Below are 24,983 nucleotides of genomic sequence, written 5' to 3' on the forward strand. Positions count from 1 at the left end.
AAAGATGCAAGTGCAACCTAAGAGATAAATTATAGAATGCGCACTCTGGCCATCCACACACAAAAATGCACCAGTCATTTTTTAAAAAAAGCATTTCAATGCATACCATTCCCACTACCAGAACAAGTAATATAAAAAGTTGCAAGAGAAAAGTTATCAGACAGCATTTCACAGCAAACTCCAACATCGGAGATCAACTGAACCGCACTACAGTTGAAGCAGAGACTGGACACCAGTATTCTAATGACATCTTAGAACAGATTTAATACTAACACAAATGAGCTGTTTTCCATTTCAATGCCAAAATTCATACCCAGATTATAGAACAAAAACAGAGTTTCAGGGCAAGTATTTTTTTTTTAATTAGTTGATACTATAGCTAACTGACATAATGACAGTACTGTAAACATTACTGGAACAAAAAATACATTGTATGGCTTTTTTCATATTTGAGTGCAATAAAGCATTTGTTTAGTAAGGTTGATATAATCAGGCTAAAGGCACCAAAACCATTATGTATACTCTTCAGATAATTGAAAAGTTCAACACAGGCACCACAGGTTTTGTTTTACAACAACATACAAAGTTGTTTGCAAAACTGCTACTCTTCAGTTTCCAAAGTCATAAAATTAAAAGTCTTTATTTTTTCATAGAAGTTAATACAATATACAGTAATGTGGCTTTTCCAAGGTCAAGGCAATTTGTTCTGCGGCACACTGTAGCATGGTGTGAGGTACACATTGATTTTAAAAGTAAGGTTCATTGTTTCTTTGTTTCACATTGCTCTTTGTATGTTGTTGAAAAAATCCACACTACAGCTGTTCCACAGATGTTTTGCATAGCTATGCTATATAGAGAAATGGCAAATTAAAATACAGTCACAGTACAGCTGACTTGATAGTGATTATAATTTCACACCTTACCTTGCGTACAATATGCATTATTTGGTAATAATTGGTATGATAACATGGTGAGTCCAGAATCTTCTTATTGCACAGAAACAAACATTCTTAAGTGGCCCTACTCCCAAAATACATAATTTGCAAATAGAAAAGAAGAACCTTAAACTGCCGGTATTGGTATGAACTTCTTAATCCAATACAGTGTCACAAGTTCAATTTGAGGCGCTTTAAAAATGTTGTGAGAAGATCAGAGGACAGGGATAACCAAGTAACTATGGAGTAAGGTGAAAGTAAAAGCAGCCACTAAAAAAAACAAACTAAAAAGAACCACATGCACCAACATGTATCTAATAACCCAATTTTTCAAGAGGTCTCTGGCTAACAGTTTCAATAATTAAGGAAAAAAGTTTTTTCCATATATTGAAGATCTGAAACAGATATGCTACTACTTTGAGGCCATTTTATTTTTTTCAATCTTAAAAGGAGCATACCAGAATAAAGACAAATGTTTGCAGAATCAGGTTAATATATGCCCTTGTCTCTCTTCAAAGGTTCTCAACCCTTAAACCTGCCAATGTGTTCACGAGCTACAATCAGTCTCTGTATCTGAGCTGTGCCTTCATATATCTGAAAAGAAAGCAGACAATAAATAAATAAAAGGCAGGTGCTTTTGAGCATTTTCAAGACTACATAAAATATGAAAATACAGGGAACTTCTTATCAGTATGTTACCAGTTCAATGCAAAAGTTGCTACAGATGCTTAATGGCGGGGAAACAAATCTCACCAGGTACTTCAAGGCTGCACTTAAATGGCTATGGTCCAATAGGCTACTTTAGTTAAGCCTAAGAACTTGAGCGTACCTAGTGGCATTTTTCAACTTTCTTCTTTGAACAGTAGACACCCATGGCACATAACAAATCATTTGTGAAAATTTCCTCCATTTCAAAATGTGTTTTCCATATGGACACTTCTGTTATAGAAACAAGTTCAAATCCCTGAAGTACAATGATCTACTGCTGGTGGGTCAGGATCCAGTACTGAGTTCCAGCCTAATCATACGTGGGTCACAACAGCAGCACTACCACCATACAAATAAATGGTAAATATGAAGAAATGGGTTTCAAGGTGGGTCCCGGGTCTGAAAAGGTAGCAGACTACTGCTCTAGTTTGTACAGTTATGCCATTCAGACCTCAGGCAGAATTTTTATACTATTTAAAAAAGGAATGGCTAAAACCTGAGCTATGGAAACCTACCTCCTTTTCAAAAATATTACTTGATTTTAAACCGTATAGGTGCTAGGTGGAAAAATCGAAACTTGAGACAGAATTGCTTGAACCAAAGACCAAGTTATTATCGAGAATGTATAACTTGCTGCTTAAATGGAACACTCAGGATGAGACAGTTAAATCAGCAATGATAAAATGGGCCCAGGACATTGGTTATAATATTATGTCTGAAGACTGGGAAAGGTTATGGACCACCGGTATGAAATTTACTGCATGTAATGCTTTGAAAGAAAACATTATGAAGATGGTATACAGGTGGTACATGACCCCGGTTAAGTTAGCTAAGATTTACCATTTGTCCGATAACAAATGTTGGAAATGTAAGGAAGCTGAGGGGACATTCTTTCACCTCTGGTGGACTTGCCCAAGACTGAAGGCCTTCTGGGAAACGATCTACAATGAGTTAAAAAAGGTGTTTAAGTACACCTTTCCCAAGAAACCAGAGGCCTTCCTTCTGGGCATTGTCGGCCAGAAGGTGTTTAAAAAGGATAGAACCTTTTTTATGTATGCTACAACTGCAGCAAGAATTCTTATCGCCAAGTATTGGAAGACCCAAGATTTGCCCACACTGGAGGACTGGCACTCGCAATTGATGAACTACATGGAACTAGCCGAGATGACTGCAAGGATCCGGGACTTGGGAGAAGAAGCAATGGAGGAGGACTGGAAAAAATTCAAAGACTATTTGCAAAAGTATTATAAGTTATATGAAACATAAGATGTCGTATGATTGGGAATTTAGCTCCAGTAACGAAACTTGAATATTTATGAAATTTGATAAGATTTATGAAAGAACCAAGATTTAAATGGGTAAAAACGATATTATGGTATATTTTTAGAGTATATGGTGATCAAGAGATTTAAATCTAAACTGCAATTGAAAATATAAAGAAATACACGAAATAAGGGTATAATTTGCTGATAAATTTATTGTTAAGAATGCATTGTGCGGGGGACGGGGGAAGTCCAATGGAAATTTGAAATAAGTCATTGAAGTGGTTGTGTTTCTTTTCTTTTTTATTTCCCTTCTTTTTATCTTTTCTTTTTACTCTTTGACTGTTCTGTTATTTCTGTAAAAAATGTAATAAAAATTATTATAAAAAAAAAAATAAACCGTATAGGTGCTAATCCTACTCTGAGTAGACCAACATAAAATTAATAAACATTGCTTAGGTTACTTAATTTCAATGGGTTCTGCTCCAAGTATGACTTAGTTGATTATAACGTAATATTTTGTTAATAATTACCACATTTTAATTATATATATATATGTGTGTGTGTGTTTTTATCTGAGGTCAAGCCGTTCCATGTAACATACTTTCCAGATAACTACATATACTATATTTTGTATAGGATTGCACCCTAAACGGGTCTTTTCTCCACACTGCCACGGATTTAATGCTCAGAAGATTTTCATTTTTAACCTGCAGGCATTTCATACAAATACTGCTTAAAAAAACCCTGCAGGTGCTGAGTGCCACCTTAAAAGAAGCTGCCTCTCCTATGAAAGAGTATACCTCTTAAGATGAATGCTGCAACAACACAGATGTGTCATTTAAAAGGGAAACATACTTTTGTCTTTATATTATATACACAAATTTATTGATAGACTGCTGCTATCAGTTCACTAAAAATGTTAACTGGGCAACAGTTCTAGTATTTGCATTAAATGGGTTACCTACCTGGTATATTTTGGCATCTCTCATTAGCTTTTCTACTGGGTATTCACTATTGAATCCATTTCCTCCAAAAATCTGGACGGCATCAGAAGCTACTTGATTTGCAATGTCTCCAGCGTATCCCTTTGCAATAGATGCATAGTAGGTGTTTCGACGGCCAGCATCTACTTCCCATGCTGCCCTTTGGTAAGCCAAGCGAGCAAGCTCCACTTTCATTGCCATTTCAGCCAACATGAAGGACACTGCCTGGTGCTAAGATAGTTGAGGAATATAGGTAAATATTGACCAGTTAGAATTGAGAAGTTTACTTTTTGTACAATACATATCAAGGAACATGTAGCAGGCTTCTGCATAGTGCTGAAAATGCATTTTCACCTCCCTCATTTCTCCTGCTGCTGGGACCCAATACGTGCCATATCCAAACGCAGGTTCACAATTTATTTTCCTCAAAGAAGCCACGAGCAATAAGAACTAAACTTGGTTACAGCTCATGGTTTGTTTGGAGAGACACAAACCACAAGCCTTGCCTTAGCTCCGAGAAGGAGGTTCTGGCTGCAATTTTACCAGTGCATATGCTGTGTGATCCCCATTAATTCATGGTTAGGTTTCACTATGGTTTAAAGTGACATGTGAATCAGACAGAAAAAGGAAAACTTTATCAATACAGTATATAGAATTAAATATTTTGCTAAGCTACTTTGTTCATATTTGTTAAAAATTACAATGAAATTTCATCTAATTAGAAAAGTTACCAATGTACAGCCAAGCCTCAGGAATTACCCAAAGTCAGGATTATTGGTTCTGGTTCTTCATATGGTTTTAGGATTTCCCTAAGACTCCTATCACTCCTCAGCTATATTTATTTTGTGATCGTAGCATTAGTTATCAGAAAGCAGTGCTAGTTTAATCTGAAGTGCTTATATATTTAAATAATTCTCTATTAATGAATGTGTGCAGATTACTAAATGACTTCATGTCGCCTTGTCTCAGTAACAAACAAGAAAACCCTAAAATGGCTTACAGTCAAACATGTATTTATTTATTAAATTTATATTTTGCCTTTCCTTCCAAATAAGCCATTTGTGGGGTAGGGAGTTACGTATGGAGACGCACAGTTAATACACAATGACAAGTATACAAATGTGATTAGTTTGGTTCGTTGCAGTGACTAGCCACGCTATCCCTCATTGACAAAATCAGCATTAGCTTTGCTATACGACAGTCCACATTTTTTAACTGTCAGCTGCAGCAATCTTTAATCCTCTTACACCACAAGAGACCCATTTACAAAGCAACACTACCCTTAAATTTAAATGGATTCTAGTAAGAGATTGGTGGATCATATTTTGGTTTTACCAGCATTTTGACTTCCAACTTGCTAAGCTTTTCTTTTAGGACCCTACAATATAAGCTTTGTGAAAAAGATTTCCCTCAATACACATTAACTGGAAATGGCATCATATAAATGATAAAGAGATTCACATACCTCTGCAATGACCTTTCCAAAGGTTTTTCTTTCCATAGCATACTTTGTAGCTTCATCCAAAGCTCTTTGTGCTAGCCCTACAGCACCAGCAGCTACCTGTAATTTTAATGATGGGTATCATAAAAACAGAACTCTAAAATGATATATTTCTAGAACTTATTTCAGATACTTACTGGAGGCCTTGTTTTATCAAATGCTCCCATGGCAATTTTAAAGCCAGCGCCTTCACCAATTAATACATTCTCTTTGGGCACTCTCACATCCTCAAAAACAATCCCTCTTGTATCTGAGCAGCGTTGACCCATATTAAGTTCCTGAAAAGAAAGTGAAATATTTATTTATGCCTTAACTTAATTATTTGATGAAGTCAAAAACTAATGTAGATTGGTAATTTATAGCCAAGAGTGCAAGAATTATGCTTGTTATTTTACACATCCGCACATAGAATCTAGGTGTGTGTGTGTACTCTACCTTTCTTCCAATTTGTATTCCAGGGCTGTCCGCTTCCACAATAAATCCAGTAAAAGCTTTGCCTGCAGGAGCTTTGGGATCAGGACTGGAGCGAGCCAATAAAAAATACCTAATAAACACACACAAAAACAAGAGCCAAGTTTGACATTAACAGATGCTTCTGGTAGCTTTATACCAGAAATTAAACAACGATAAGGCGGTTTCAAAAAAGGACAACCCAGTGGGTTTTGAAGACTTCTACTGAGCTTTAACATAGTTAAGACTGGACTTCTATTGTTCGGTATTATATATAAAACAAAAAGGAAATACAAGACAATATACAACGAACAGACTCATAAAGCACATGTGGCACAGGATGGTATTTAGTAAAAGGATGGTTTCAGCCCTCCCAACATGTACTGTCACTCCTCGTTCCAAATTGTCTCTCTTCCTTCCTTCCTTCTAAACCAAATCCTGGATAGGGTAAGAGATAATACCTGATCTCCCCAACTGGTTTCTAATAAACATTCTGTATCTTAGTCACACTGAGCATGACACAAAAACAGATCAAATGTGGGGAAGAGCTATAGAAAGTAAAGCTAGTTAACAATTGCTATACCAGTTAGCCTTGCCACCATTGGTGATCCACATTTTTTGTCCATTAATTATATATTCATCTCCTTTCTTTTCGGCTCTCGTTTTTAAACCCGCTACATCAGATCCTGCTCCAGGTTCCGTTACACAGTAGGCCTGAGGAGAAAAAGAAAAAGGAATAAACAGGAGGCACACCTGTTTAGGCAAGCACATCTGATTTTGTTGGCTTAACTGTCTGTTTTTAGATGTTTTAACTGCCGTGCTTTTTAATTGCTTGTTTTATTGCATATTTTCATTAAGACTAAGCATATTCTAGCGCACAATGGAATTGCCATTGTGTATTTCAATTATGCATTGATGTTATTGTTGTAAACTGCGTGGAAGCAATATTTTGCATATAAGCTGTATATAAATTAATAATACCGTATTTTTCCATCTATAAGATGAGGTTTTTTTACCCAATTTTTTAGGTTGAAAAACAAGGTTCCTCTTATCCATGGAATACAGCAATTAAATATATAAATAAATATGGTACTTGCTTTAGCAGTTGCAGCTCCCGGCAGTGGCGAGCTGCGTGGCCTCTGTAGTCTGCTTGCCTCCTCCCACTCTGTCCACCCTACAGATGGGAGGGAGGCTATAGGCAGTCCGTTTTTGTGCGGCGTCTTCACATGGCTCCAAGCAGACTAACAAGGCCACATGAGAAAGGCATGGAAGGGAGAGATATCTTCGATCTTTGCGACCAACTGGAGTGGCAGTACCTTTCCTGCGGGGCATTCTTAGTCTGCTTGCCTCCTCCCACTATGCCCGCCCTACAGCTGTGGGGGAGGCTGCGTGCGATCTGTTTTTTCTGTGTGGCATCTTCTTGCGACTCCATTTGTGCGCGGGTGACACAATGTTACACAGGAGGAGCTCAAGGTGCGATGTTTCGCTGATGTGAAAGGCACAAAGGAGGGATATTACTTCAATTGCCGCGCTCCTCCTGTGTAATGTCGCGCCACCTGCGTACAAAAACAGACTGCCTACAGCCTTCCTCCCAGCTGTAGGACAGGCAGAGTGGGAGGAGGCAAGCAGAATACGGAGGCCCCACGGGAAAGGCGAAACGTGCTAAAAGTAAAACGTGCTTCACCACTCTTCCCTCCCCCCCAAAAAGCTTAACCCTGCCCTCCCCCAAAGCTCAGCGATTGCCTGCGAGGAAACAGCTGATAGGCAGCATGTTAGACGCGCGGCTGTTAGGCTCTGGGCAATCCTCTCCCAAAAAAATTCAACAAGTTAGGGCAACCCCCCCCCCATTTTCTTAATTTGGAGTCTCCCAAAATAGGGGGCGTCCTATACATGGGGGCGTCAAATATACAGAAAAATATGGTAAGTGCATACAGGTTTTTCCAAAGAAAGCAAAGTAAAATTCTATAGACTTGGGGGGTGAGGGGGAACTTACACACATCATAGGTTCCTCTGTCATTCTTCCCAGATATTTCTTCTGCTGCTGCTCATTTCCTGCAATGATGACTGGCATTTGCTGCAAGAAAAAAAGAAACATTCAATACAAAGAAAGTCATGATCTAGACTACTACAAAGAAAGAAGGAAAATACTTACACCCAGGGAATTTGCTTCAATAGCTGTTTGAACCCCTGTACACCCATAAGCTAATTCTTCAGTAATAAGGCAGGCATCAAAACAGCCAAGGCCAAGGCCACCTATAGCAAAACATTATGAAACAAAAAACAGTCCCATACAAATTCATTTTAAGTGCACTTTACTTCCTATACACTCTAACCTTTGATAAGGTGAATTTTGACATCAGCGTAACAGGATGTTTCAATTCCATTTGTATATATCCCTTCAACAACAAAATACACACACCAAACCCCCACAATATTGGTAGCATATCCCTATTCAGAATAACCCCAGTAGTTAACTAAATAATAACTTGCATGTAGGAATGGGTCAATACCAATTCAGGATACAAATTATTCCAAGTAATATTGAAAGACAATAATAAAAATCAAAACATCATCAAAGCACAATAAACCTTTGGGATCCTTTCTACAAAGCTATTGGTGGTAAATGGCCTTATGGCTGAAGAGGATGGTCCAGATGTAACACAACACCTTTCAGTGGTGTCTGCTTGCATATCCACTTACCAATCATCAAACATACTGCAAAGAAGTTAACTAATATCCATATACATATACCCTGTATGTTTCGCAATACTGCTATTTCTAATAAGGTCTCAAGAGATGAAAACTTATCTTACACCAGACATACTGGCTATTGCTATTCCTTCACATTCATAAAACATCCTATCGTAAAATCTGTCGTATCTTTGCCTCCTAAAAGTGTTCCTTAGTTGATGCTATTTTATTGCTTAAAAGGTAGTTTACTCACCACAGCTCTCTGGTATATGTGAATTTATCAAGCCGAGCTCCCATGCCCTTTTTATGAGGGGAACAGGGTACTAGAAAGAAAAGAAATAAAATATTTCATTTTATGTACAGTGTCTCTTTTTAGAAACATTTACTCAATGAAATGTTAAAGCAAGCGGTTTTCCTCTTATATAGCAAGCCTACCTCTCCAGTTCTGTCATATTCGGCAGCAACGGGCAAGATTTCCTCTCTAGCAAATTTACGAGCTGTAGCCTGAAATTCTTTCTGTTCATCAGTAAGTTCTAGAAAACAAGGCATTCACATGTCAAACAATCAAATATATCCAAATATTTGAAATACCCGTAATAATTCAACATAGTAGCAGAACTGCAATACTTTGCACCTGACATTGCTAGAGTGCATTATTTTGGCACCCAAATTCATCCCTAATTCTACTCGCCAGGATGTGACAGGACATGAAGCAGCACAGCAATATAGGGAAAACCATGACCAAATGGGGCAAGAGCGGGACAATCCAAGAGGTATAAGGGCATGAAGCAACATGAGCTGAAATAAATTATATTTTTGGAACAGTGTGAGGAAAATCGGGAGCCTCTGTTCAAGAAACGGACTGTTCGTTTGCCTCTTACAGAAGCATCTACTGCAAGCGAGATGACTGCACATCAGTTTTCCCACCTGAGGACATAAGACAAGCCCTGCTGGATCAGATCAGACCTCCAAGTATCTCAATCCCTGGCCATCAGGGTCCTCCCCAGGCCACGCCATCTCTCTCCAGGCTCCTCCTTGGTCCTGCTCTGCACCCTCCTTGAGAGCCTGGATGGAGAGATGACTGTGTGTGGCTGCAATGCAGTCTACTGCACACAAACACCGTCACATCTGTTGATCAGCCTAGTGTATTGGCTCTGGCTACAACATCCATTGGTATGTGGGCCCCTGTCTGACTGCACTGAAAAAAATGCAAACGCCTGTATCATATATTTCCCCTTATGAACCAAAAAGCAGCTCAGAAAGCAATTTAAACTGGGAAAGTGGCATAAGGAAAAGATGTAACGCGCACTGCACTTCTCCAATTACAATTCGTAGTTCACTAATTGTATTTAGTAAAACTGCACAGCTGCTTTTAGTAAAATAAAAAGTAAGTGCATCAGGCATTGAGTCCTCAGTCTCCTGCCATCACACATCAAATGGTTCAAAGTCTGATAATTTTATTTAGGTTTGTGAAATACTTGAGGCATGGGACATAATGTAAGATTAATAGGGGATATTTTTACAGTGCTTTGTCAATACTTACCAAAGCTAAATCCAGCTGCCGATTTACTTTTGGGTGCTGTTGCAGCAGCTTGACTTGACTGTGATCTCCAACCACATGTAGCAATGCTTCGTAACACCTGAAATTTTGATTTTGGGGGGAATAAGAATAGCTCCGATAAAAGCCTCCAATAAATTTCTCAATCCTATTGCAAGTGCCAACTAAAAAATAGTCTGCAGCAGAAACCAATGCATTTACCACAGAACTGATCGTATTTTTCACTAGAAGTAGTTGGGGAATTCTGTGTTTTTCAATGTGGCCTTTGCAAATAAATATGCCCCTGTACCTTTCTATGGACTTTGTTGTCTTCCTATGAACTTTCCATTGCTGGAGCAAACTGAAGATTTTGCAAATTATTATTATATAGTTCTGCTGAAGATACATACTTATAGGACATATATTATATCTTATTGATGAAAGATCTAGTAGTATCCTTAGCATTTATTATTAATGAAAGTGACTAAAAAGATAGGAAATTTCAGGGACAGGTCTCTGCCTTACAATCTAAAGGCATGAAACAATAGGAGAGGGGACTTAGAAGGAGGAAATGGAGAAACTTTCTCTGGAAGAATAAAGGAAAGAAAGAAAATGTTCAAAGTAAATATATATAATGCTTAACTGACAATTAAAGAAACAAAGCAAAACTGGAAGAAAAAAAGGACAATTTTGTGCTTTCTTAAAGTGAGACAAAGTGATAGTGAACTTAATATCAAGAGGGAGAGAGTTCCACATATAAGGAGCCCAGAAAAAGCATGAAGTTGAGAAACAACACAAGGGAGTGGAAGTTAAATAAGATGAGTGTTTGATACCCCCAAGTAAGTTTAAACTGAAGCACAAGACTACTAAACCACTGCAGTCATCAGCCCAAAACAGGAATTAAAGTCTGAATAAGGAATTCAGTCTAAATAGACTAAAATGGAAGAGATTGAGAATTATTAACAAGAGAACCAACAAGCCTTAGATAAGATAGGAAAGAAAAAAAGAAAGAAAAGAATGAGAAGGGTCAAAGATAATGACTAAACTCCTAATTTGCAGGGGGAAATTGCAGTGTAGAAACACTGACTTTTGCTGGGCTACAATGCGGCTCTGTGTACAAGTCACATCTGTGGTTCAACTCACTTTTGCCTCTGGCCCCACTCACTACTGGTGCAGAGAACAGTGAGATAAGATGGGACAATGGTCTGACACAATATAGGGCAGTTTCCTACACTCCTAATTTGGGGAACAAGAACTAAAATTAGTAGCTTTGACTAAGCAGAATATGAAAGTGACAACAAAAGATGGTCCAGTGGTTAATAAAATTGCAAGAGAACAAAGTCCATTTAATTATACAACTACACACCAGTCGTTCAAAAGAAAAAGAAGTGAATGAGATAAAGATTGCATAAGACATGCACAAGATGTTCTATCAAGTATACAATATTAACCAAAAGGCCACAAAGCTTTGGATATGAATAACTTATTGACCATTTCAACTTCACTACAATTTCAAAGAATAATTTACACTAAAATACTTTGTAACCTGTGGCTCCCTGGCTTCAAGGGTGATGTTTTATCAAACAATTGTGGAATTAAGTCTCTAATGCTATTTGATTTAAGTAAAGCATCTTTATCCTACTTTCAGCCAACACAGAGAGAGAAAGAGAGGGAGGGAGGCTCCCAGAGTACCTTACAAATGCCAGTGTTAGAAAGGCCCTCCCCCAAGGATTACAACCTAAAATGTGTGACATAAAAGGCAAAGAGACTGGGAGGATGAAAAAAGCAAACACAGAAACTATTTTTTAGTTACCAAGTTTTTGTAATGGTCAGCTGGAATAGAAAGTTTTTTAGCACTCTGCTCCATACCTTGCTTTTCAGGGGTTGGAACTTATCAGTTATCTTATGTGGCATACTCTTGGGGGGGGGGGGAGAGAAGCAGACTGCTCACTGGCACTGCCAACACCAAATTTCATTAAAGTTACACGGTACAGTGGTTTAAAGGCTGACCTTTTCGTTGTGGCAATTTTCAATTACATGTTGTCCTTATGGAAAACACTTCTGCTTTTCACTCTCATAGCAGTTATCTTTTTCAAAAAGAACTCTCTGTACACAAATGAAACATTTGCCCTGTTTATCCTCCAGTTTCCTGGGTAAGTCCTAGACAGAAATACATGCTCATAACAATCACTTGTTATGATTTATGTGTGACACCTACGGAGTAGAATATTACAAAGTTCCCACATCATAAACCAACCTGTTTGAGACTGGTAAAGTGGCACAACACATTAATTGCACACAACATTACCACATCACCATATGCAATACTCAGCTCACTGGTTTGGCATCCTTCAGTTTTATCAATAACTGTCTACCAACAAATTTAACCAACAGAAATCTTGTGTAGGGCCATTTCTGTCATAGAAGAAAAATCCTCAGAGAACTGTTAATAGCCCTGCAAATCCTTTCTAGGCGAACTATTGTATACATCAATCTGTACCTGCACATTTTCAGAGTGCAAAAATGCATTTATTTACATACTGAATATGTCATATAGATTGACTCATCAGTGATAAGTGGGTTATTATCAATGTTTAATAGCTTTGCTCACATTTTGCTTAAATCAAGGGTAAACAGCTACTAGATCAAAGTATTCTGTACAAATTTGAAACAAAACTGCAAATATAAAAGTATTCTTATTAGCTTTATAAATCAAGTGTATAAACAAAACCCATAAAATGACTGTTCTGCCCAACATTCTCAAAGAGCTAGTGTGGCATAGTAGTTAAGAGACTACCCTATTCATCAGACTATCTGTATTCTAAATCTCATCTCTGCCATGGACATACTAGATGGCCTTAAGCACCTTTTCTTAGCCTTAGGTCTTTGTCTGTAGTATGTAGATAATACTGAAGGACTGTAAAAGGGCAAAGGGACACCCAAACTACCAAGATTCAAAAGCAGTCATTTCCCAGTCACAGCACTGAACAATGCTTTAAAAAGTTGTTTTTCTTTCTAGCATATGAATTCTTAAGACTATGTCTGTCTCATTAATATACTTAGGGGCAAAAACCAATACCAACTGGGATTTTGTAACAAACCATAAACAAGAATAAAAGTTGGAAGATATACCAGCTATTACTGGCACAAAAACGTTTTATATGAAATATATTGTGGGTAGTATAATTAGTTAAACCTATTCACAGAAGATAACTCTATCAAAATCCCCTAAACCTAACACACATATGATCTCGGTTTCTATAGATCTCTTCTGTTTCCCTACATTTGCCATAAATTAAAAAAACAACAACCCTAGGATCAAGGTAAGGCAGTTTCCTTATGAGTGCCCCTCCTTATGAATGCCAAACAAATAAATAGATACAGTATGCTGTTGCATAACACCAAAAACTGCGGTCTTGTTGTTTGTTACGGGAGAGAATGTATCTCGCTTTATATAAGCTGGAAGTATCATTCTGTGTGGGTACCCAGTGGCGTAGCGTGGGTTGTCAGCACCCGGGGCAAGGCAAGTAATTTGCACCCCCTAACCCGTGGATTTGCGCCCCCTAACCCTAACCCCCAGATGTTGCGCCCGGTGTGGCCGGCCCCCCCTGCACCCCCCACGCTACGCCACTGTGGGTACCTTTTCCTTTCCCCCGTGAGAACTTGGCATCCTTCCCCTCTTCTAAATATTTATGTTCTAGTTCTTCCAACTGTACAATGTTGTAATCATAGAAGTCTTAGGACTACTAAATACGCAGCAAACCCCTTCGCCAGCTTCTCAGCACTTTACTGGGGCAGTGGGTAAGCTCCCTTGGACTAAACGGGGTTTCCTCCCGAGTAGGCACGCTTCGGGCTTGCATTGCCGGGTTACAGAAACCCACCCCGCCCCACCTTGGAAGAAGGCCTCCTTCCCTCAGCAATCCGAGGCCGCCCCCAAGCTTGCCGCTTTCGGTTTCTGCGCCCGGCTTCGCCCCTCACGCCCCTCGCCCACCTACTCCGTACCCGAGAGACCTTCAGCGCGGCGGCCATGACGTGCCCTTCCTCTTCCACCGGCCGCGGCAGCAACCTCCCACCCAGTAGGCACCAAGCCAAGGCCCGCCCCCTGCGCTCGGGGATCGCTCCAGGAAGCTAGGCCTCAAGAGAGAGGCGACGAGGGAGGAGGAGCCGAGAGAAGGAAGGCGGCGGGGGGGGGGGACGTCGGCTGACGAAGGCCGGTTGGGCTCCGGTGCCGCGGTAAGCCCTGGCGGCCGCCGGTGACAACAAGGGAGATTTTTTTGTGGGACGGGGGGGGGGAAGCGTCTCTCTCACTTTCGCCGGGGCCCCAATCCGCCTTGCCACGCAGCCAGTGGGCAGAGGTGGCGGCTCATTGCACGGCAAAGCCAGGCCATTGGTGGTGACTACTTGTGATTTGGGCACTGAAGAAGGGCTTCAGGAGGGTGACAATAAAATATTGTAGGGGGACAAGTAAGCCCCGCCTCGCATAATCGATCATACGATGGGGCGCACCCACCCTATCTGAATGGCAATATGTATCAACTTTGGGGGTGGGGGGCGGCCCCCTCTAAAATTCTATGGGGGGCGAAGGGACCACGGCCCCCTAGGAGCTGGCTCCTGCTATGAAGAGCTTCATAGCAATGCCAGCGAAACACATTTTCGTGTGTTTGCTCACTCTCTGGGTAATACACGTGGAGGGGAAATCAGGCCTGGCATCACAACCTCTGCCCGCTTGTTCGATCCCTTTCTGGGGGCAATGGGACCCCACCGCTGTACCAGCCTGTGGGCACATGCAACATGTGGGATGACTGCCACACACGCTTCCCTTGTTTAACTTGGTTTTTGCTCCTCTAGGTGGCGCAGCAGTGAGAACTCTGCCCCACTTAGGAAAATTCTCTCTGCTTGTCTACTGAAAGAGATAAGGAGGTCAGTAAAGAGGTCAAAGGTATGGGGATAGTCTTAAGCAGGCATCCCCAACCTGCGCCCCTCCAGATGTTTTGGCCTACAACTCCCATGATCCCTAGCTAACAGGACCAGTGGTCAGGGGTGATGGGAATTGTAGTACAAAACATCTGGAGGGCCAAAGGTTGGGGATGCCTGGTCTTAAGTATCTGCAGGTTTCTTGCTCTGTCTGTTTTAAGCCTATATAAACTCTTCTCAGCAAGCTGAGTTTCACCCAAACTTCCAACCTGAAGAAATGAGACAACACCTCTGTTTGGATCAAGTACCGTATTTTTTGCTCTATAAGACTCACTTTTTCCCTCCTAAAGAGTCAGGGGAAATTTGTGTGCGTCTTATGGAGCAAATGCAGGTTGCGCAGCTATCCCAGAAGCCAGAACAGCAAGAGGGATTGCTGCTTTCACTGCACAGCGATCCCTCTTACTGTTCTGGCTTCTGAGATTCAGAATATTTTTTTTCTTGTTTTCCTCCTCCAAAAACTAGGTGCGTCTTGTGGTCTGGTGCGTCTTATAGAGCGAAAAATACGGTAATCTTGAAATCAGGAATGTAAGGTAAACGACCCCTGGACAGTTAAGTCTCATCTTGCTTCAGGCCAAGGGAGCTGGTGTTTGTCTGCAGACAGCTTTCCGGGTCAAGTGGCTAGCATGACTAAACTGCTTCTGGTGCAAAGGGACACAGTGGCGAGTGCCAGAGCGCACGGAAATGCCGTCTACCTTCCCACTGCAGTGGTACCTTTTTATCTACACGCGTTGGTATGCTTTTGAACAGCTAGGTTGACACAGATGCAATGGGAGCTCACTCCGTTGCATGGATTCGAACTGCCAACCTTCCAATCGGCAAGCCCCAAAGGCTCAGTAGTTTAGACCACAATGTCTCCCACATCCGCAGGAATGACAATCCTGTAGCCCTGCCAGTGTTGTTGACCATTGGCTATGTTGGCTGCATCTGATAGGCACTGAAATCCAACAACATTCTGAAGCCCTCAGATTTTTGTATCCCTGCTCTAAACAACTTGTTAAAATCACATAGGACATTCTAGAGAGCTTCGGGAAAACATGCTGTTTTGCCAAGTTACGGCAGAAATGTCTTTACCTAGCCTGTCTTTACTGAGCCATGTCTAGAAACATTTCATTGACATGATGGAAAGGGCCAGCTCAAAACAGACATTTGGTAATGAAATAACAAGACATCTATTTAAAGTTACACAAATACCCTCTAGGGACAAAGCAGTAATTGTGTGACTTAAATACTTCCTTCTGGGATTTTAAAAACTAAAGTCAATCCAAATGTCTCACTTGTGCTTGTCAGGATGCAAGAGTGAATGATGCAAGCGAATTTGAGTACACAAACGAGGAGTGAATCTCAATTGAGTCATATGCGGTGAAGGCAAAAAGACAGGAAGGGTGTCAATGGAGGAAAAGTGAAGAAGGAAAGTGATACAATAGTGAGGTGAAGGATAGTCAAATGGGAAAAAAGGTAGGAAACTATAGAGAACATCTATATGGGGCACAGTAATCAGGCCAAATAATGACTGGACAAAAGAGCCAGGTTGGACATGGAGAAGAGATTTAATACAATAAGCCAGAAACTCTGAGGCAATGCCAGGGAACACAAGTAAACTCTTCCATTCTTCCAAGAGAAACAACTGATTTCATTCATACAACTTGGACATTTTAACAAAGTTGTATAACTAGGATCAGTAGTTTAATATCACGGAGCAGGGAATACAAATACAATTTCCAGACTTTGCTTTGAATTAGAAGCGTAGGGAGTGCAGACGTATGCCGAATAATGCAGTAGGCTGGTATTGAGGAACATATTTACTTATGAAACAAACTCACTGGCTCATCATTTGAGTAGCATTAGGATGTAGCGGCAGACTGATGATAACACTAGAAATACAGATCTGCTCATTTCACAAACATGCCCACACAGTGGAAATCTACACTACGACAGGACCTCGTGTACGTAATTCCATTGACTCCAATGCAGGGGGAAGAGATCAAATGAAAATCACTTTCCTCATCTCCCACCCTGAGTTTCATGTGGTTTTCCCCTCCTGTCCTGAACTGGGGATGGATTGGATGCAGGAGATGTTATGTGAATGTAACTATGATGGATCTACCACCTACAATCACAGAAATGTAAATGTAGAATTGTTCTGTAAATTTAGTATAATATTGTTATAATTTAAAAATAAAATGGCACAAAGGCATTCCTAATCTCAAATCTTTCTGGAATCCATACAATGGATCCATAGTAGTTTTTCTGATTGAGCACTGGCTACATTTACTAGCAATCCTGCTGTACCTTTGTTTTATAATTTGTCTTATGAGACATTTTCTCCCTGCAGTTTGGAATATATATTACTTTCACAGTTTCATTAATACAGAAGAAATCCCCTTTATTATTCTAATGAATAGTAGAGGCTTGTTGGTTGTTGCCAGGTTGTATAAATTAGCAAGTAAACATTGTAAAATAAGGATAATATATTACAAAAAGAGCAGTTTTTCATTTATTTAGACACTTGCATTACAGATTCATTATTTCTCTTAATATTTAATGAGTTATTTTGTGCTAAATGTTTATTGCAGTTATTACTATTAAGTTTGTATAATATTTTTTATTAATTAAGTGTTGATATTATGAAACATTACTAAACTGTATGCCACTAAATTATTGTTAATCACTAGAAATCTGTTAGATTAAAAATTGAACAAAAAGATTTCTAAAGTTAAGATATGGGAAACTTTCTAATAAGACACTTTATCAACATATAATTGTAATAAAATTGTTTTAAAAACTAATAGGATTGTAATTAACCAGGTAATTATTTATATCACGCCATCACATGGTTCTTCACAATCTCTGACTAACCACATCTCTTCAGAAGTAAGGCCTATTGAATTCACTGGGGCTTTCTCTCAAGTAAATGGGGTTAGGACTGCAGCTCAAGTCATATTCATAGTAGGCCCACCTATATAAATAAATTTCAAGGGGTCTACCCTAAGCTTCTGGGAAATCAAAGTCTTTGGGTTCTGAGGAGTGTACGGTTGCAAAACAGGAAGGGCCTGTGGCTTAATTTGATTCAACATGGGAAAACTCACATGTCCTGTACATGGAAAGGATTGACAGATGGAAAACTGTTTCTCAATTCTGTGGGTAGTGGTACATGGCCATTCTTAGTTGGTGGAGCAATTTGTCTGGTTAATTCTGATAATAAATGAGACTCTGACATGATAACTAGTTATGGGACCCCTGAGCAGTCAGCATCCAACTTTTTCATTCATAGAATCACAGAATTGTAGAGTTGGAAAGGACCTGGGGGTCATCAAGTTCAATCCTCTGCAATGTAGGAATCTCACCCATGACAGGCAGCTAGCCAACTTCTGCATAAAAACCAATGAAGGATTCTGTTCCCCTGACAGCTTTTACTTTCAGAAAGTTATTCCTGATGTTTAGTTGGAATCTCCTTTCTCGTAAATTGAAGCCATCGGTTCGGGTCCTACCTTCCAGAGCAGGAGAAAACAAGCTTGCGCCATCTTTAGATATCATATCTCCTCTCAGTCTCCTCATATCTAGGCCAAACATACCCAACTCCCTCAACTGTTCCTCATAAGCCTTGGTTTCCTTAATCATCTTGGTTTCTCTCCTCTGCACATGTTCCAGCTTGTCAGTATCCTTCTTCAGTTCTGGTGCCCAGAACTGGCCCCATCTGAGAATGTCATTTTGAATCCCGGTTCTGTCTTCTGCAACATTATAACTACGCCTCCCAGTTTGGTGTCATATGCAGATGTGATGAGCATCCCCTCAATTCCCTCTTAAAAGTCATTTGTAAAGATGTTGGACAACAATGGGCCCAGGACAGAATCCTGTGGCACCCCACTTTGTCACTTTTTTCCAGGATAATGAAGAAGAAGAAGAAGAGTTTGGATTTGATATCCCGCCTTTCACTCCCCTTCAGGAGTCTCAAAGCGGCTAACATTCTCCTTTCCCTTCCTCCCCCACAACAAACACTCTGTGAGGTGAGTGGGGCTGAGAGAAGTGTGACTGGTCACCCAGCAGCTGCATGTGGAGGAGTGGAGACACGAACCCGGTTTCCCAGATTACGTGACTACCGCTCTTAACCACTACACCACACTGGCACACAGTAGTTAGCACTCTTTGGGTTCAGTCGGTCAACCAGCGACAAATCCACCTAACAGTTACCTTGTCCAGTCCACATTTTACCAGCTTCTCTACATGTCTGCGAAGAACACTTACAACCTGAATTTTATGGAATTCAAACTACAATACAATAGAATTCATTATAAGAAATAAAAGAAGACATACAAAAAATTTAAAAACCATACAGCATCTAGTATAGTACATTGTAATTGCTGCAACAGGCAGCAAAATCATAATGTGATCCACCAAGAACCATAGCAATTTCAAGAGGTCCATGTGCAGGGGGAGTTTGGGAATCACTGGAAAAGGAGAATGCTGAACTGAAGAGATGCACATAAAGGAAGCAAAGTGGGCTTTTTCAAGCATACAGTGTATAGGAATATGTGACAAATAAAAGGTTTTGCAACTCTTTGGGGGGATCAGTGAACGGAAAACATACATTGACAAGTTCAGATATTAAATTCAACACAGTTCTGTTTTGTAGTGCCTGTTTTGTATTCACAAACCATGTCCCACGACTTCAGGTTTTGGGTGGGCTGGTACCTACATTCTCCCTCCCCCCCTTTCTTTTATCTATTTTTTTTTTATAATTCTCCCCCGCCCGTCTTGATTGCAGTTCCAAACTAGTTTTTATTAACTGGAAAGATCTTATATACAACTCACTTGTTTGTCTTTGATTGGAATTTGAAAGTAATTCACTGCATGGCTTAAAATCATTTTCAAGTTTCCTTTTATTTTTGTCCTTAGATGATTCAAACATTGCTTTGTGTTTGCACTCCAGGAATGAACAGTGTTTGTATCTTGCTTGTTATTATAAAACAACATTTGTTCAAATTTGCTGGCAATGAAAAATAAACAACATTGGAGTGCAGAGCATGTTGATTTCCTTATCTTCAGAAAGGACCAATATATATTTGAAGGTGAGACTTTGTAGCATATACTTTGAAGAAAGGGATAAAAGAGAAGAAGAAACAGAACTATTATTTCAATTAAAAAACACTTGATATTTCCAGACCTGCTACACATAACTCTTTGGATGTCGTTCTCCAATAGTAGAAGATACTAGTACTGTATAGGAATGTTGAGTTTCATTCTATGTTTTTAAGATATGGAACATTCCATTTTTGTTGGTTTTTATTTTGGAATTCGAAAAATATACAGATTCAAATTGATGTTGAACAAATTGATGTTGGTAAATAAATGGAAAACCAATAATAGCTGCATTGACATGCAACTCTAAGCCACAGTTTGGTGCTATGTGCCTTGGGTTTATGTGCTGCACACCCGCTGGTACTGCCATAAAGACATTGGAAGCTTTTGCTTCAACAAACCAAATTTAACACTAACCACAGATTCTGAAATAACAATATATTGCAGTTAGTTCATGCACATTTACACTAGACTGATTTATCACTGTGTGTGAACCTGGCTAGTCACAACTTTGAACATTCAGTTGAATGTAATTCTGCTTTCATACTGCATGTTAGCCACATTCACAAGAGGTGCATTCTGCACTAAACGGTGCTCTGTCTGTGTGGTTTATTTGCACTGCCTGTTTAATGTGTTTTGTACCTGTTATTTTATAAACTATTTTTTTCTTCTTAAGTTGGGAAGGACCCAGGTTCAATCTCTGACACCTCCAGGCAAGACTGGGAAGGACTCCTGCCTGAAACCCCAGAGGGTCACTGCCAATTAGGGTTAACAATGCTGCTCTAGATGGATTAATGGTCTGACTCAGTATAAGGCAACTTCCTGTGTTTGTACATGGTTATCACAATGCAGTTTGTCTGGCTCATGTGCACAGAGTTCCAGACAGTGATTCTTAAATCCATTGTTTGCGGGAACTCTTATTGTCGTGATACTTTTGTGGGTAAGCTGAGAGTTTGTGTGAACCCGGAGGCTGAGAGGGAGGGTGTGTCAGAAGGAAAATGAAGTGTTTTTGTATATATATAAAACTTTGCATTAAGGTAACTGTTACATATAAAACTCTATTTTATATTTAACTATATTTTTGTAACATTTTGTTTAAGTTGTCTGTTGTTGCTTCTTTTTTTCCTATGTAGTTGCCAAATTGTGAAGCAACAGTAGAGGGCACTGTGGCAGGAGATGGCACAGATTTCTAACCATTATCCACACAAATACTTATACATTTTAAAATGTATATCAGAACACATTTTCTCATTTGTGACATGCAGAGTCTTAGATTCATATGTACAGTACAGCAAGGTCTTTATTTCAGGGTCGTAGGTTTGAGCCCTACACTGGGCAAACAGATTCCTGCATTGCAGGGAATTGGACTAGATGACCCCTGTGGTCCCTTCTACAGTTCTATTATTCTAAGTTATTTCCAAGTTAAATCTATGCTTTGTACAACAGAGGCTGCCTTTTATTCATGTTGGAGGAAATCCAGTTAGATGGAGCAATAGCCTTACTCCAAATAAGGGAAATTTGTATTTTCCTAAACCAATAATCCTTTACACCTACAAATATATTAAGAGATTCATGTTGAAGATGATTAGATCAACGGTGGCAATATTCTACCTTCCAGCTCACCATGGGATAAATTCACACATGCTTAATGTGGTGAATGCAGCTTCAAGTGGTTATTACCTGTCTGAAACATCGTTCTCTGAAACTCTCAGAACCTTCCCCTGGTGATGAACATGGATAAAGTATCTGCTGTTACTCCATACCTTTCAATTTCTGTCCATTTTCAAGTCTCACAAATTGCACATACAGTATATCACCACATAGACATAATATCATCACATGTACTAACAGAGAGCTCAGGACTGAATTAAATTTATATTTCACCTTTTCTCCAAAGATCGGAAAGTGGTATACATGGTTCTCCTCCCGCTCCTCCCTATTTTATTCTCAACAACCCTTTGACGTAGGGTCGACTGAGAGGCTTGACTGGCTCCCCAAGTCATCCAGTGAGCTTAGTGGAGATTGGAACTCTGGTCTTCCAGGTCCTCGTCTAACCCTGCTACACTCATGCAGTCAAAACGGAGCTACTGAAAATGAGGTATCAGCATACTTAGGAAACCTAAAGGTGGGGAAACCTAAGGAGGCAAAAAAACAAACAAAAAAATCTGCAAAACAGCACAGCCTAATGAAAAACGAGCATCTTCAGTGGACACAGAAGGCACTTGTTGAAGTGGCACAAAAAAATCCAGGGGGGAGGGGGAGGATTGGAAAGGAGGAGTCTGAAGGAAGATCTGGCTAGCTGATTGGCTGAAATACTGTTGAGGAACACTCTACTGCAACATGTTGTTATAGGTCCCATTTGCTTTTATCATTTGTTATGCAGTTGTAAAAATATCATACTCTCCAACACAATACATCTAATCTAAGCAATCAACTATTAGTTGGGATACAACTTGTAATTTGCTTAATTGCTAATCAGCCCAACCTTTCATTTGTAAAGGGCAATTTTAATAAGTAGTGCTGAAAGTTAAGGAATCACTTTACTTGTTTGCATCGGTCCTTGCATATCTCTGTAAATTAGGGAGTGAATGTTACCTCTGTTTAGGTAACGGTTTATTAAATTGTAAATGATCATACCTCCAAAAGGCACCATTTTTGTAATATGTAAACATACTGTATTTAAATGTAATTGATTACTTAAGTTATAGAGCTGATGATCAACTAAACATTTTTAATTGGATAGTAGCCCCCATTATCACACTTGTGTGAATCAGCTCTGAGAGAGGCAGTTCCTGGCTGAACTGCTTTTATTGGGGGGAAACAACCAAGGCAAACATTCACCCTTTTCTTAGCTCACCTTTCATAATTCCACATACAATAGGTTTCTTCTCTCTCTATATATCACATATCTATGTTAAAAAGAGCTTTACCGATTCTGCTTTCCCCCCTGGAATTCTGTAGAGGTGAAGACTAGCCAATGCTTCTGGGAGATCAGCATATATTAAATGTGACCTTAATCATTCGCCAAGAGCATAGATCTGGGGAGACCCTGGAAGCCAGATTCATCACACTCAAACCAGTTCTGATTAAGTTGTAATATAAATTGCAATAAAATAAAACACATTATTCTAGTGAGAGTTCTTTGCCATAAAATATATTGGTATTTTGATTAAGAAGAGCAACTTGTGAAAAATAAAAGACTCAATACCATTAAAATATATTTGCTGAAATCCCATTTCCCCTTCCTTTCCCCCTTAAGGTAACATGGATACAGTTCCCAGGCAGCCTTCCATCCAGACATAAACCAGAACCAGGGCTGTTGCATCATCACCTTAAACCAGGGGTCAGCAACCTTTTCCAGTTGTGGGCCAGTCCACCATCCCTCAGACTATGTGGTGGGCCGGACTATATTTTGGAAAAAAAATATGAACAAATTCCTATGTCCCACAAATAACCCAGAGATGCATTTTCAATACAGTGGTATCTCGGGTTGCATACGCTTCAGGTTACAGACTCTGCTAACCCAGAAATAGTGCTTCAGGTTAAGAATTTTGCTTCAGGATGAGAACAGAAATCGTGCTCCAGCGGTGCGGCAGCAGCAGGAGGCCCCATTAGCTAAAGTGGTGCTTCAGGCTAAGAACAGTTTCAGGTTAAGTATGGACCTCCGGAACGAATTAAGTACTTAACCCGAGGTACCACTGTAAAAGCACACATTCTACTCATGTAAAAACACCAGACAGGCCCCACAAATAACCCAGAGATGCATTTTAAATAAAAGGACAGATTCTACTCATGTAAAAACACGCTGATTCCCAGACCGTCCATGGGTCGGACTGAGAAGGCGATTGGGCCACATTTGGCCCCCGGGCCTTAGGTTGCCTACCCCTGCCTTAAACCATGCTGAATGGCCTACTGACAGCTCAACCATCGCCCACATTGTCAAATAATCCTGACAAAATGGCAGATAATCAGAATCTGGCTCAACAGATGCAAGGGAGGCATTTTTAATTTTAATTTTTTACTTTTACTTTGAACATATAGCTTGGCGTGGCTCAAAAAGACCTTTGGAATGAAAGTTTGCTCAAATAAAATATTTATAGGTTAATATTAATGAAAACTTTCCTTTTACTTGTTGCATAGTGCGGGGTCACTGAAACCATTTACCGTATTATGGATTCTTTTACATGCATACCCAGAAAGACTACAAGTAATGCAAGTAACCAGCACCTTGATTTGAGTCTTCTCTGTTCTTCATAAGTGGTCCTGAGACTTATGTCCCAGTGCAGCGGAGATGAAATTCCTGCACCTTATAAATGTACCTACAGGGCGACACCCAACTTTAGTCAGAGCAGACCCATTAAAATCAATGGAGTTAAGTAATTTGCCCATAGATTTTAGTGGGTCTCCTCTGAGTAGGACTAATGGGTTTATGCACTCTGCCACCCTCTCTATTCCTTATCACAATCTTAAAATACAAAATCTTTTTAAAAATTTTTTAATGCAATGAAGCCTTCAGATCGACTGCATCGACAAGCTTTGAAGGAGGATTCTCCAAGGCTGCGAGCACGAGGCCTAAGCTGATCCATCCCTGTCGTGCAGCGAAACTCCTCCATCAGCACGGGAGGAAAGGACAGCTCCACGGGAGCCTAGAAAACCGAGAGCAAACTTTCCAAGGGCAACTTTGCATGTGGGGAAAGGACCACCCCGCAGAGGCAAATATTGCCCTAAAATGTAGACAGCACGCCCTAGTCATTGAGGATTTCCCCCATTCCCGGGCTGCTGCCTTTCGCGTGCCTGAAGAGCTTTTCTACTATCTAAAAATAATAATAATAATAGACGGCACGGGAAAGTCGAAACTCCACA

General features: G+C 39.9%; 1 protein-coding gene and 1 long non-coding RNA gene across 2 annotated transcripts; one reads left to right on the forward strand and one right to left on the reverse strand.

Moving 5' to 3' along the window:
- Positions 1 to 337: 337 nt before the first annotated feature.
- On the reverse strand, positions 338 to 14,233 carry ACADM (acyl-CoA dehydrogenase medium chain). The gene is made up of 12 exons (XM_082227297.1): positions 14,073 to 14,233; positions 10,077 to 10,173; positions 8,969 to 9,066; positions 8,787 to 8,856; positions 7,995 to 8,095; positions 7,836 to 7,916; positions 6,426 to 6,556; positions 5,828 to 5,936; positions 5,530 to 5,670; positions 5,357 to 5,452; positions 3,874 to 4,122; positions 338 to 1,529 (listed from the first exon to the last, which is right to left on the reverse strand). The coding sequence occupies exons 1-12, from the start codon at positions 14,097 to 14,099 to the stop codon at positions 1,458 to 1,460; spliced, it is 1,272 nt and encodes a 423-aa protein (XP_082083423.1). The 5' UTR covers positions 14,100 to 14,233; the 3' UTR covers positions 338 to 1,457.
- Positions 14,234 to 15,555: 1,322 nt separating this feature from the next.
- Positions 15,556 to 23,163, forward strand: LOC309534859. The gene is made up of 3 exons (XR_014220896.1): positions 15,556 to 16,499; positions 19,972 to 20,110; positions 23,082 to 23,163. It is a non-coding gene; the product is annotated as an uncharacterized lncRNA (long non-coding RNA).
- The last annotated feature ends 1,820 nt before the right edge of the window (positions 23,164 to 24,983 follow it).

Source organism: Podarcis vaucheri (assembly GCF_965113315.1).
Source record: "Podarcis vaucheri genome assembly, chromosome: 6".
Lineage (NCBI taxonomy): Eukaryota > Metazoa > Chordata > Lepidosauria > Squamata > Lacertidae > Podarcis > Podarcis vaucheri.

Bases quoted from the DNA above. Each gene is read 5' to 3' on its own strand.
- ACADM (XM_082227297.1), bottom strand. From the start codon at position 14,099: ATGGCCGCCGCGCTGAAGGTCTCTCGG. The intron at 8,857-8,968 runs GTAGGCTTGCTA...TTTTCTTTCTAG, and splicing joins AATATGACAGAACTGGAGAG to TACCCTGTTCCCCTCATAAA. The intron at 7,917-7,994 runs GTAAGTATTTTC...TTTTTCTTGCAG, and splicing joins TTGAAGCAAATTCCCTGGGT to CAAATGCCAGTCATCATTGC.